Source organism: Onychomys torridus, chromosome 9 (genome assembly GCF_903995425.1).
Source record: "Onychomys torridus chromosome 9, mOncTor1.1, whole genome shotgun sequence".
Classification (NCBI taxonomy): domain Eukaryota; kingdom Metazoa; phylum Chordata; class Mammalia; order Rodentia; family Cricetidae; genus Onychomys; species Onychomys torridus.
Window position 1 is genome coordinate 43466433 of NC_050451.1, and position 13213 is coordinate 43479645.

At 51.1% G+C, this 13213-nt stretch overlaps 2 protein-coding genes across 2 annotated transcripts; both read left to right on the forward strand.

Moving 5' to 3' along the window:
• The first annotated feature begins 5243 nt into the window (after positions 1–5243).
• On the forward strand, positions 5244–8803 carry Il25 (interleukin 25). The gene is made up of 3 exons (XM_036198484.1): positions 5244–5346; positions 5519–5763; positions 8087–8803. The coding sequence occupies exons 1-3, from the start codon at positions 5338–5340 to the stop codon at positions 8343–8345; spliced, it is 513 nt and encodes a 170-aa protein (XP_036054377.1). The 5' UTR covers positions 5244–5337; the 3' UTR covers positions 8346–8803.
• A 524-nt stretch (positions 8804–9327) lies between these two features.
• Positions 9328–11855, forward strand: Cmtm5 (CKLF like MARVEL transmembrane domain containing 5). The gene is made up of 5 exons (XM_036199047.1): positions 9328–9723; positions 10583–10735; positions 11172–11264; positions 11444–11528; positions 11623–11855. Exons 1-5 carry the CDS (start codon positions 9598–9600, stop codon positions 11634–11636), a joined length of 471 nt encoding a protein of 156 aa, XP_036054940.1. The 5' UTR covers positions 9328–9597; the 3' UTR covers positions 11637–11855.
• Positions 11856–13213: the final 1358 nt, after the last annotated feature.

The window sequence follows — 13213 nt, forward strand, 5'->3', positions numbered from 1 at the left end:
ATTTAGAGGATGGCTCAGTGAGAGTTTCCGGATGAACCCAGGATGAAAGGTAATGGCTCTGGGCTCAGCATCAGTGCTGGAGTGCAGACCTCATGCACTGCCTGGAGACCTTGAACACACTCAGACTCCATTAGAACGAAAAGGAACTTTAAAGTGTCTAAATACATCTGAAGTGAGAGTTCTCCTCTCCCATTTCTAGTGTGACTGGCGGTGGTCACTAGGGAAGACTTTCTATCCTCCAGACTCCTGTCTCTGGGTGGGGAGATGATCTAGCTTGGCTGCCTTGGCATGATGGGTAGTGACGGGGTATGACCCCTTACCCAGGGTCACCAGTACAAAGCAAAGGTGGACGGGACACTTTGGTCCCCAGACTTAAGTGCTCTGATGGGCATAGAGAAGTAGACACAGGCCAGAAGCTAAGGAGAAAGGACGTGAATGGTCCAGGGAAGGTCGTAGTTTGAGCGATGGGCAGGGCTCTCAGTGCCTCAGGCATGAATATAGGTAAGGGGCAGCTTCTGTTTTCCGAGGGAGTCCTGGCTGATTAGTTATGTTACCTTGGTCAAGTCATAGACCATCTTGGAGTTTGAATCCCCCCTGGTTTGGTGAGGAGAACACGGATGGAAAGTGCCCAGCACTTTGCCTTTCTTCAAAAATAGCGAATTTTCTTCACTAACAGCTCTTTCATGAAAACAGGATGTTCTTAGTCAAGGGAGTGGGAGCCTTTCTTCTGCCCTCTGAAGGTACTCGGGAGTTCAAATAGGAAGAGTTCTGGCCCCAGGGTACAGACAGAGGAGAAAACTCTGGGCTGAAACCTTGCAGAGAGCAGCCTTGCATAGTCTCTCACGCCAAGGTCTGCCTTGGCCACATTCAAAGAGTAGCAAAGAAGGAACTCTTCTCTGCCTTCCCAGGCCCAGCCTTCTTTTCTACTTTCTTCTTCCCAGCAGGATCCAGCCATATTCCTTCCTTGTCGCCCACGACGTTCCACCTCATCCCACCCCTCTCTCTTCACCCCTAGTTTTCCGTTCACATTGTCCTATGTGCGTCTGAAATGTGTCAGATGCTTACCCACCTCTAGGACTTTTGCTTAGGCATTCCTTCCTCCAGACCCTTCCTGTCATCATGCCAAAATTCCCAGAGTCTCTTCCCACCCTCACCAGGCTCTCACCTCCACAGCAGCTCTGTGCCCTTCCTATGTCACAGTACAGTTAAGTTTCTTTTTTTTTTTCTTTTAAATTTTATTTATTTTATGTATGTTGGTGTTTTGCCTGCATGTATTGTCTATATGAGGGTGCCAGATCCCCTGGAACTGAAGTTACAGACAGTTGTGAGCTGCCATGTCGGTGCTGGGTATTGAACCCAGGTCCTTCAGAAGAGCAGTCAGTGCTCTTAACCACTGAGCCATCTCTCCAGCCTCCCTGTTTCGTTTTCTAGTATAATCTGAAAGTAGCGTCGTCTGTCTTGTCTTCCTCTTCATTTCTTTTTCTTTTTCTTTCTTTTTGGTTTTTCGAGACAGGGTTTCTCTGTGTAGTTTTTGGTGCCTGTCCTGGATCTTGCTCTGTAGACCAGGCTGGCCTTGAACTCACAGAGATCCACCTGGCACCTGGCTGAGATTAAAGGCGTGCGCCACCGCCGCCCTGGCTCCTCTTCCTTTCTAACACTTAATGTCAGTGCCTGGTGTGTAGTAGACGCTCAATAAATGTTTGCTGAGTGGATGGGTGGACATGGGAGCGGTGAATATAGGGCAAAACTGAGTTATCCTCAGAGAGGTACCTTTCCTGGGTCCTTGCCCTCTCCATCTGCCAGCTCCATGTGTTTCCAAGACCTTCTGAGCTTAATCATTCTGCAGTTATCAATTGTATTAAAAATAATTAGCGGTCTGGAGAGATGGCTCCGTGGTTAAGAGCACATACTGCTCTTCTTGAGGACCTGAGTTCAATACCCAGCAGCCACATCAGGTGGCTCACAACTGTCTGTAACTGTAACGCCAGCTCCGGGGGATCTCACACCTCTGACCTCTGTGGGCACTTGCATTCATGTGCACATACACCCCCGCCCCATACACATAATTTAAAAAATAAAAAATAAATCTTTTAAAATGATTAGCAGCCAGGGCCATTATCACCCACAAATCAGAATGTGGGAATACTGTTCCAGAGTCTCCATCTTTGTCCCTAGAAAAGTGTGGTGGGGATGCCCCATTGCTAAGAGCATCACCTCAATATCCTAATAACCCATGTCCTAGCTTCTTATGGGTAGAAATGAACTGATTCCCATGGATGCTGCACTGTCTTAGGACCTTAGGTCCAGGGCAGCTAATCTTCTAGGTAGCTCTAAGGTCACTCATATCAATGTCACACACCCCCAGGTACACATATACTACACCACACATACTCTTACCAATGCGGAAGGATCATCCAAGGTCATGAACAGACTAACATTTCAAGGCAGCAGGTAAGGCGTGAGTACCCTTTTGGTAAGTTGTAGGGTAGTTGTATTTGAACTCACTTCAAGCACCAAGAGCTTTTCCAAGCAAAGGATAGAAGTAGTTCATCCCTTTCCCCTGCCCTTTCCTGGCAGGTGCTGACCTCTTTTCTCAGGGACACAGGGGTAGGAATGCCAGCCCTGTTTGGCTGCCAGATCAGTCTCAGGCAAGTAGGGACGTGTTGGGAGGGGACTCCTAACATCAGATGTTGGGCCAACCCTTCCTTGCTCCCGCCCCCAGGAGTCTCCCCATTACCACCCCCACACCCCCAAGGATTCCCTGGAAGCTGAAATGACTCAGGGATTCCAAAACTAGTCACCCCAGGAGGAAACCCTCTGGAAAATGTTTCTCATGGCAGGGAGTCACCCTAAAGAGTCCCACAAAGCTGCTAATGAGATAAGACCAGAGGCTGAGCAAGCAGGGTGGGGTGGGGGCCTGTGGCTCAGAGAATGGTTCATGGGTCAGTCTGGTCATCATGGTATAGGGAAAGCCAACCCCAGGGAAGACTGTGTACTTAGAGGGGATCTTCCATCTTCCTTTCAGAGGTTTCTTCTGTCCTGAGGTACAGAGGTAGACAGAAACCCCAAATGCCTCTTGTGAAGAACAATGTCCCAGTCACCCAGGCCAGTTCCATTCTGGAGTGTCAGCAGTTGAGACCAGAAGCTGGGATCATTTTCAGTGCCTAAAAGCCCTTGTGCACTGTCTAGGGTGTGCTCCCTAGGGCTGTGACCGGGGGAGACCTGTAGGAATCCTGCTTTTTGAAACAGCACAGGCTAGCTAAAGGACCCTCTGGGCTTGGGGTTGCTAAGGAACACCACAAGCCACCTGAGGCCATGTGCTAGACAAAAGCCTGAGGAACAGGAAGCTGGAACAATGGATCCCAGCCAGCAGGGCTGAACGCCAAAGTGGGCAGGAATGCCCTGTGGTCTTGGGCAGGTGCAAACGAAACCGTCCAGCACAAGTCCAGGTGAACAGGGACACATTCACTGTGGGGGGCGCCCCTTCCATCCACAGCCCACGGAGGATTGGCTCATGCTAGGAGTTTAGGATTGGAGTTATTGAGGGCTGGAATGGAAAACCAGCTCAAGAGTCTTTCTAACTGCGTAAACCTTGGGTAGATTACTACATTTTGTTGGGTCTCACTTTCTTCACCTGTGATATGAGGATTATAGTTTTCATGTCACAGTTTTACTGTCAGGACAGAATAAGATGATGTGATTAGGATTCAGCACCACGTCTGGCACACTCAAGTGCGTAGGAGCAAGATGGGCAGCATATATAGGGAGATGGTACCCAGGAGCACCGGGCCAGGGGTGGGCGTGGGCATCGACTGAAGATATTCCTGGCCTTATTGCTCTTCCAAAGTGTCCAAACTCTGGCCACCAATAGTTCCTCCTCAGTGCCTCCCACTGTTTCGTGCCCCAAGCGTCACCAAAGCAGTTTCTTCCAACTCTTGAGAATGCCCTCCGTTGTCATGACACCTCTTCTTTGAGGACTGTTTTGTCCCGCATCTGCACACTAAGTGGTCCTCTATGCTGTACACTATTTGGCTCCCTTTGTTTACTCTTTGGTCCCTTGGTTACTTCAGGAGTATTTTCTGAGGGAAAGCACATGCAAATCACTAGACATTATTCTAGAGACAGTGTGTATGAGTGTATTGGGGTGGGGCAGAGGTCTCTGGGCAAACAGAGGAAGGCCTGCAGGAAGAGTGCTGGCTGGTCTCTGCACAGTCCTCCCCAGCAGGCTGGACCTTGACTGGCCTGTGCCTTTGGACTCTGTCTTTCTGGAGTACACACACTCCCACCTGGCCAGTAGGGCCCCACAAGAGCGCACAGGCTGAGTGTGGCCGCGTCCCTGGGGCGCCGTGAACGGTGTGTGTGTGTGTGTGTGTGTGTGTGTGTGTGTGTGTGTGAGTGAGAGAGAGAGAGACCTCCTGCTGGGTCTTCGGGAGCACAGTGTTCGCTTCTCCGTGTTCCACTTTCCCATGTGTGCAGTGTGGCCAGTCACCCACAGCATCTTCCCTCAGTCTTGCCCACCCAACCAGAAAACCCCTGCGTATGCTTCTGGTAGCACCTGCCTGATGAGGGCTACATCCTCATCCCAGGAAGAGGTCAGGGAAGGTCTAGGGATGGGGTAGCAAATTGAGAGGCAAAGGGAAGTTGGGGACAGGGATGGACAGAGAAGGAGGACTCATGCTCACAGGTGATGGTGCTCCAAAGAGTTGGGGTCATCAAAATGAGGAGGGGCCCGAGCACAAGGGGAGGGAGGTCAAGATGATCCAGAGGAGGGAAATGTTCATTAAGACAGGTGACCAGGGACATCAAGTAAGAAGAGGGACAGTTGGAGGCCGGGGCCTAGGCAGGAGCAGCAGAAGTCTGGAAAATGGTGCCTCTGGAAGGGAGACCAGATGACATTCTTGAATTTGAAGTAGTATACCAACCAGGGAAATTCCCATCATGCCAGTTCACAGAGACAGAGACAGAATTACAGAAAGCTATTACTACGACCCCCGCCCGGAAAGTGCAAGGAACAAAGTTTACCCAATCAGCTGCCAGGCTGATAATGACAGCCATTACAGCTTCCATGAGGGTAGCACTTAAACAGCTTTTGGCAACACTCCCGGGTTTTATGTTGTTGGAGTTATTTTGTTTTTTGGTTTTTTTTTCCCTTTGGTTTTTTTTTTTTTTTTTTTTAATCTCAGGTCACTCCCTCCAAAAGATAGTGGAAATAAATTTGAATAAACAAAACAGGTTTGCTGAAAATAAAACCAGGACACCTCCACTGCTCCAGTCAGCCTGCTTCCAGAAGGCCTGTCAAACAGGGTAGTGCCTGTGGCTGAGTGAGCAGTGTCCGGCATGTACCAGGTGAGTGGCCCTGATGTCTGGCAGAGGCCTGGCTGAGAGGGGAAGGAGCAGGGATGGTCCTGAGTGTGTAGGGAAGCTAAGCTTCCAGGCTTCTGGCCTCGGGGAGCTGCCAGGGGAGACTCATATAGGATGGAGACCTGAGAGTACCTTTCTCACTGGCCTTTGCTTATAGGTTGCTGCATTCTTGGCTATGATTGTGGGAACCCACGTCATCAGTTCGGAGATCCGGAATGACTGTAGTCATTGGCCCAGTTGTTGTCCCAGCAAAGAGCAAGACTCCACTCAGGAGTTGCTGACGTGGAACCCTGCATCTACGTCTCCCCCAGAGCCTCTGAGCCTCACCTACCACCCAGAATCCTGCAAGGCCAGCAGGGATGGACCCCTCAACAGGAGGGCCATCTCTCCTTGGAGCTATGAGTGAGTCTACTATTTCCCTCCTGAATGTGTCCTCCAGGGGATGTAGGAGGGACCCAAAAAGTTCCACTCAATTTGACCTACCAGCCTCTTGTAATTGTACAGACCAGAAAAGTTTGGGAGCTACACAGGCCTGAATTTGAGCCTCAGCTCTGCCCTCTTTGCGTTATGTTGGGAGATGTTTTCCAAGTTTAGGCTGGCTTCCTTTCTTCCTTTCTCTAGATTACATTCTAGAGGCTAATATATAGATCAAACAAAACAATGCATCTAAACCTTGTATTAGTATGGATTCTGTTTCTTGTTTGGTCTGTACCATAACTCACATTTTTCTAACTAAAGTATCAAGCGGTACTATGCGATGCAGACACCAAGTACCACCATGCCAAACGCTGTCACTCAACTCTTGTGGGGCAGGTGGGTGGCTGGATCCCTCGGCTTGTTATTTTTAACCAAAAATCATTGTTCTCTTGGTCTTTTATACAATTTGTCACATAAGTACTATAATTCTCTACTTGTGCCATGATATGAAATTGGGATAGAGAAACGAAGTATTACAAATTAGGGTCTTAGGGATCCTGAACACGTTTCTGCAGTTCTGTATTTTCCCGGGGTTTTCTGTTTCCACTTCTCACGTGTCTCAGTTGCCTAGCTTTGCCTTTGAGGGGTGTGGAGATGTTCCCTGGTGCAGGAAGCTGGTCAGCTTTAACTGGTGTTATGTCTAAGACACCAGTTCATAATACTTTGGAGTAGTCTCAGGGGCTGCCTGCAAAGTCTGCTTGGCGTGGGCTCACCTGTACCCGTCTTCTTCTCTGAGAGGCAGTAAACCCTGACAAGCGCTTAGCAAACTTTCTCCAACATACACTCTGTACAACACTTGTCCCATAAGCTGTTTCTCAGACAAAAAACTATGGTGTCAAGTGAGTTTGGGAAACACTACACAGCCCCACCCCTTCATAGTGATCTCCGTGCATTGAAGTTGGCTAGAAACCGACAAGAAATAACCATTAGTTTCCCCCAAACTTATTTGATTGCAGAAGCTTTAAAAACAAACAAACAACAAAAAACCCAGGGTATTTATTATGGAATCTACTCTGGGAAACTCTTGCAGTAGCTGGACCCCAATTTCCCAGAGTTTGAATAGGAAATGGTTCGATTATATTGGAGCTTCCTTCCAGGTTACTAGACTTAATACTTTTTTTTGGTTTTTCGAGACAGGGTTTCTCTGTGTAGCTTTGCGCCTTTTCTAGAACTCGGTTTGGAGACCAGGCTGGCCTCGAACTCACAGAGATCTGCCTGGCTCTGCCTCCCAAGTGCTGAGATTAAAGGCATGCGCCACCACTGCCCAGCCTAGACACAATACTTTTTTAGTATCTTCAGTAGTTGGGTTTTTTTTTGTTGCTGTTTTTGTTTTTTGGGGCACCACAAATCTTTTTGTTTTGTTTTGTTTTGTTTTTTTGAGACAGGGTTTCTCTGTGTAGCTTTGTGCCTTTCCTGGATCTTGCTCTATAGACCAGGCTGGCCTCCAACTCACAAAGATCTGCCTGGCTCTGGCTCTGGCTCTGCCTCCCAAGTGCTGGGATTAAAGGCGTGTTCCACCACCGCCCGGCCGCTGCCACAAATCTCATCTGAATAGGTTAAAAATCCTTGTCTATGTCCTAAATGTGCTTGTAATATATGCTTGGACAGTATCTGGAAGGGTTGGATATGGAGCAGCTGTCCCTGGGAAGTAAGACTCACGAAAGGAGACGGTCAATGTTTGTTATATGTCTTTTTATACTTGGCTTGCAGGCAGTTGTCAAAAAAACAAACAAAAAACTCCCTGCTAGACTGGAGTTCTCTATGTGGCACAGGCTAGCTTCAAACTCATGGCACTCTGTGCCTCAGCCGGCTTCTCAAGTGCCAGGATTACAGGCATGTACCATCATACAGGCCTCACACCAGTTTTGGAATAATTGTAATTTTAAAACCTCACAAAATGTATAATACCTTACTAAGAAGCCTCATGCATATCAGAGAGATGCAGGGCTGGTGTGATAGAGGCTGGCAGGATGCTGCTCACCTCCCTCCGCTTTGGGAAGGAGCTACTATGACTATGGCCTGGCATTCAGGGCCACTAGGAAAGCTACTCTTTTGTCCCCTATTTATACTCTAGTTGGAGGAAATAAATCTGAGGAGTGGGCATTCAACGTTACACAGCATGGGGTGCCAGTACAGATTTAAGAAGTCGAGTCCACAGCCACACCATTTTCTCCCCACAGCTTCTCCACCCCGCCTGCCCCTTGCTTCTGGCCTGTCCCTCCAGAACTGATCAGCTCTGTTTCTACAGGTTGGACAGGGACTTGAACCGGGTCCCCCAGGATCTGTACCATGCAAAATGCCTGTGCCCACACTGCGTCAGCCTACGGACAGGCTCCCACATGGACCTGATGGGCAACTCAGTACCCCTCTACCACAACCAGACGGTCTTCTACCGGCGGCCGTGCCACGGACAGCAAGGTTGCCATCACGGCTACTGCCTGGAGCGCAGGCTCTACCGTGTCTCCATGGCTTGTGTTTGTGTGCGGCCCCGCGCAATGGCGGCTTAAACAAGTTTGCCACCTACCTGAGGCTGATATCTTGCCGCAGTGGGCCAGGGTACCTGAATGCTCAAGCCCTCCAGAGCCCTACCTGAAGCACCAGGATCCTGGGACAAGATGGAGAACTTGGGGAGAAATCCTGACTTTTGCACTTTTTGAAAGAACTTTGGGGAAGGAGCAGTTGCAGACTGTGGCTGCTTGGAAGATGCTGTCGTGGCATTTCGGTCTCCAAAGGCCTGCCGGTCCCTGGAAGTTGTAGTTGTTCTACTGACTCTTCCTTCCCTCTGGATCCTCCTGACCTGCACAGGCACTTTCTCCGTATTCCCCCTTTGCCCTTCATTTTGTTGGCTTGTGAATACCAGCTCTGTAGGCAGCCAGGTGTAATTACTTTGACGTGGATAATTCTGAGGAGAGAGCTGTTATTGAACGCGAAGAGATTTATCCAAATAAATATCTGTATTTAAAAATGGTCTCATCTGCCTTTGGCATCCATGGTGCCTGAGCACCCTGTGGTCCCCAACTGGGTCCTCCTGCCTTTTCTAGCACTTTCTCCACACTCCGCCGGGTGCCCATTGCAAACACCCATCCCCTCCTCTGGTCTGAACATAAGGGTGGGGGGCAGACAGCTCAACATGAGGGGAGACAGAAGTCCATTGAGGCATTGCAGTAGGCACACAGCGCCCCCTTGTCTCCCCAACAATCCTCCTTTGTCCTCTGGTCCTGGCTCTTGCAGCTTGGTCCAGCAGGGTACTGCCTGGGCTGGACTCCAGTTGCCACCTCCCTTAAAGGAAAAGAGAGAAAGGCCCAGCCCAGGAAGGGGGCTAAGGCTATAGGAGGGGGCATACATGTCTTCAGGCTTTGGTGACTGGGGAACCCCTCGCTCAGCCTCTGTCTCTCTCATTCCCCCCAACTCCTCTGGTCTCTTCCCCATCTCTTCCCCTCCCTGTTCCCTCTCTCCTTCTCCAGCTTGGGTTAGACTGGAGGAAGAGGAGGGTTAACCACCTCTCCCTCACCCCTCCCCATGCCTCCTAAGGGCCCTGCCGGCAAGTGCAGAGGGAGGCATTCTGGGCAGCTGGGCGAGCCCATCTGGGCAAGCCTCCCCGAGTTACTGCCTTCTCCCACAGTCCCACAGCAGGTCCCAGCTCCACTTTCAGGCTCTTGAAGTGCCTTCTCCCCGCTGTCTGCTTCCCCAACCAGTTTCTGTTTCCTGTCCTGGGGCTGTCTGGTGAGGGAGTGCCTGCGCCTCGTGAGCCTCGCAGACATGTTCAGTGCTTGGGATCGCCAGGAGCGGCCCCCAGAGGAAGGAGCAGCCGCAGGGCTCCAGGGCTTCGGTGTGGACAAGACCTTCCTGTCTTCCCTCAAAGGCATCCTGCTGGAAACTGAGCTGGTAACAGCTGCCTCCCCAACCTGGTGCCTCCATCTCTTCCGTCCCAGCTCCCTGGCGCAGGCCTGTGCTGGCCTCCTGTGCTGGCCTCCTGTGCTTACCATTCCACAGGCCCCTTCCTAGGTCTCTGTCCTTCCACTCCCAGGCATACCTTCTGCAACTCTTAGCTTTCTGGCTGCTTCTCTCTGGAGACAATTACAGCACGCATCATTTGTTCCAAGACTGAAGTTAGCTGGAAAGATAGCTTTCCAGGATACTGAGGGAGTGAGCTGTCATTAGGGGGTGGAAAGAGGATGGACAGCTCCTAGGGCTGCTTCTTGGCATGTCTAAGTTTAAGTATCCAAAAGGGTAGAGTTCCTGCAGCCATGCTTTATCTGTCAGCGGCGGCCCATGAACACATCTACCCTCAGGCTTTCCCTGGTTCTTGAGCAAGATCACCTTGCTAACATGAGGCCTTTTTCCTATCTGCCATCCAACATGCAGGAGGCTGCTGCCTCTCAGCCTCTCTCAGCATGGAGTCAAAGGCTCTGGCTCTTCTCTTGGGAGTTTTAGCCTCCTGGAGTGGGGAAAGCTTCTTGAGGCAGAGGCACTGTGGCTGGCGTGTGTGCACTGTGTTCTGTGCTCCGGGGGACTCCCCCGGGGGGTGTGCCGATTGACCAAACATCTGGAGTTGCTGGGATTCCTGGGATAGCAGGCGTGGGGGGATGGAGATGTCCTTGATGGTCCCTGACACCAGGGACGGGACACTTCCCTGTCTTCACTGAGAACTCCTCCTCCTCAGTGAGGCTGGCTAACAAGAGAAAAGGGGGGCCTGATCTACACATGGGTCTCCTCAGAAAGCGCCCCATGCTTGGTCCTGCAGGCCCTGACCCTCATCATCTTCATCTGCTTCACGGCCTCCATCTCCGCCTACATGGCTGCAGCGCTGCTGGAGTTCTTCATCACCCTCGCCTTCCTCTTCCTCTATGCCACCCAGTACTACCAGCGCTTCGATAGGCTTAACTGGCCTTGTCTGGTGAGGAGCAAGCCTCTTCTACCCCATCCTGGTCTCTTCCTTCTGATTGCCCAATTCTCCTGTTGTCTCCTGGCTCCCCTTCGTTTCCACAACCAAGCTGTGTGTTGACTCACGTTGTGTCCTGTGCTCAAAAGTGAACTTTGGCCCATCAGAGTGCCCCTGTCAGGAAGGACATACAGACTAGCCCTGCTCTCCCACACATCAGAGGCTTGGCTCAGGCCTGCTCCATGTGGCTCTGCCTCCCAGCTAATCTAGATTTATCTGCTTCCACCCTCTGGGTGGTGTTATGAGCTCACTCCCTTGAAAGTACTTCACCCGTGTCCAGGGGCCATCTCTGGGCAGGAATTCAGTCTTTGAGGAGCAGACTGGGAGAGCTGAGGAGCTTGGAAAACCTCCAGGTAATGATCCCCACACCCCATTGCCTCTGGCTCCCCAGGACTTCCTCCGCTGTGTCAGCGCCATCATCATCTTCCTGGTGGTCTCCTTTGCCGCTGTGACCTCGAGGGAGGGAGCTGCCATTGCTGCTTTTGTGAGTCCGCCCCTGTCCTGATTGCCAGCCCCCAGGACTTGTGGCTGGGGTATTGGCACACTTCCTGTGTCCAAACCGAAGCCTGCATCTGCTCATACCTCATCCCCTGACTTCTTCCCGGCCCCAATCCCCTAGCTGACAGCCTCTGCTGTGGCAACCCCATTCCTTTCTTCCCGCAGGTTTTTGGCATCATCCTGGTCTCTATCTTTGCCTACGATGCATTCAAGATCTACCGAACTGAATTGATGCCCAGGACCACTGAGGGTAAGTGTCTATGCCCTGAGAGAGGAGATGCCCATACCTCTGCCCCAGATACTGACATCATGCATGGTTTCCCTGCCTGGCTACATCTCCACAGGGGACCAGCAGTGATTCCAGGGTTACCTGGCTCCCACGACCAGACACAGGAAGTGCAGAGCCCAGATGTATCACCTCTGGATTCACTGGACCTCCCAAGTGCCCATCATCTACTCCTCGTCTATGGAGATGTGTGCTTGAGAAGTCCCAGGGCATCTGTGAAAAGTGGTGACATTCTGGGGGTTGGGGTAGGTTGCTGTGCCTCCAAGTCATTCTCAAATTAAAAAAAAAAAAATCAAATCGTAGTGGTGGGTCTTCTTCCTTGAAAATTACACAGAGCAAGAAAGCTGAAGGAAGGGTTATTCACGAGACATAGGAAAGAGTGATCCAGAGGGCCAAGATCCCTCTGTGGGGTGAGGGTTAGATCGAAGAGGCTGAAGACATACGTCAAAGGCATACTTTCTACCTCAGCCTGACACGTCAGAGGGACGTGCCAAAGTGCCATGTGCCAGGCTGCTCGGGAGTGAGATGTCTAGGTTTCCCTGATGCTCACAGCCCAGCACACCTGTTAGGCATGGGCTAAGGCCCTTCTCTGGGGCTTGTGTAGAGCTCCCTCTTGTGGTACGGTGAGGAATGGGCGGGCAGACCATAGGGAGGAGGACAGCCAAAAGTCTTAGGAGAAATTCCTAAAATACCAGCACCTGGAAGAAAAGCTCTTCGCTGTGAGCTGGTCCCATGCCCTCTGTGTAAGAGAAAACTGGGGCTTAGTTAGGGGGAAGTGACCTCCTTATGTGTAGCAGAGCCGGGTCTAGAACATCTTGACATTGACACAGAACTGTCTCTGATACTGTTTTGAGTTCTTTTGAAGCTCTGAAAATGGGCCCACCCCTTCGCCAGCGCACCCACTTCCCAGCTTGCCACTTCCTAGGAACACATTTCCTGAGTGTTTCCTGTCTGCAGAGCCTTGCTTGACACCAGAGATTTAGAGGTAACCGTTGGGCCTGAAAGAGCAAATTGGCTTGAAAAGGAGTACTTCTCTGCCCGGCTCGAGGAACCCATCATGGCCCATATAAGTGGTTTCATTCCAGCTGACGTCTCGTCCACTCTCTTCAATGCTTTGTTCTCCTGAAATGCCTTTTCCCCCTTAGGATGGGCCTTTTAGTGTGGGCTGTGGCCTCAAGCCTTGCCTGTGTCCTGGGTAGTATAGTGCCATGTTTCCCTCTGATGACTATCTTTTAAGATTTCCCCTGCCTCCTGTTTCCTGTCTTCCTATCTTTGTGTTCTGGTACGTTTTCAGGCCAGGCAGCTGCTCTGGGAAGGAGCCAACAGGACTTTGGGTTTCCCTGGGTTCTACTCCTGGTTCTCAGGCTTTCTGCACAGTCTGCACTTGAGTCTAGCTGACTGCCATGGTCAGGAAGATGGAGGTAGGGTGGGCATAGTCTCAGAGATGGAAAGACTGGGCTAGGGAAGCAGGGAGAAGAGCATGGGTGAAAAGATGGGAAAGGGGTCTGGAGACCCTTGCCCAAATTCCCAGAAGAGGGCATGGGTTTGCATTCCAGCAGATCCCAGCTCCCTCCCCCAAGCAGCTGTGTGTCTAGTCTGCCAAGAAGCTGGGGATGGGGCTGTTGGACTCTTACCCAGCTGTGGATCTG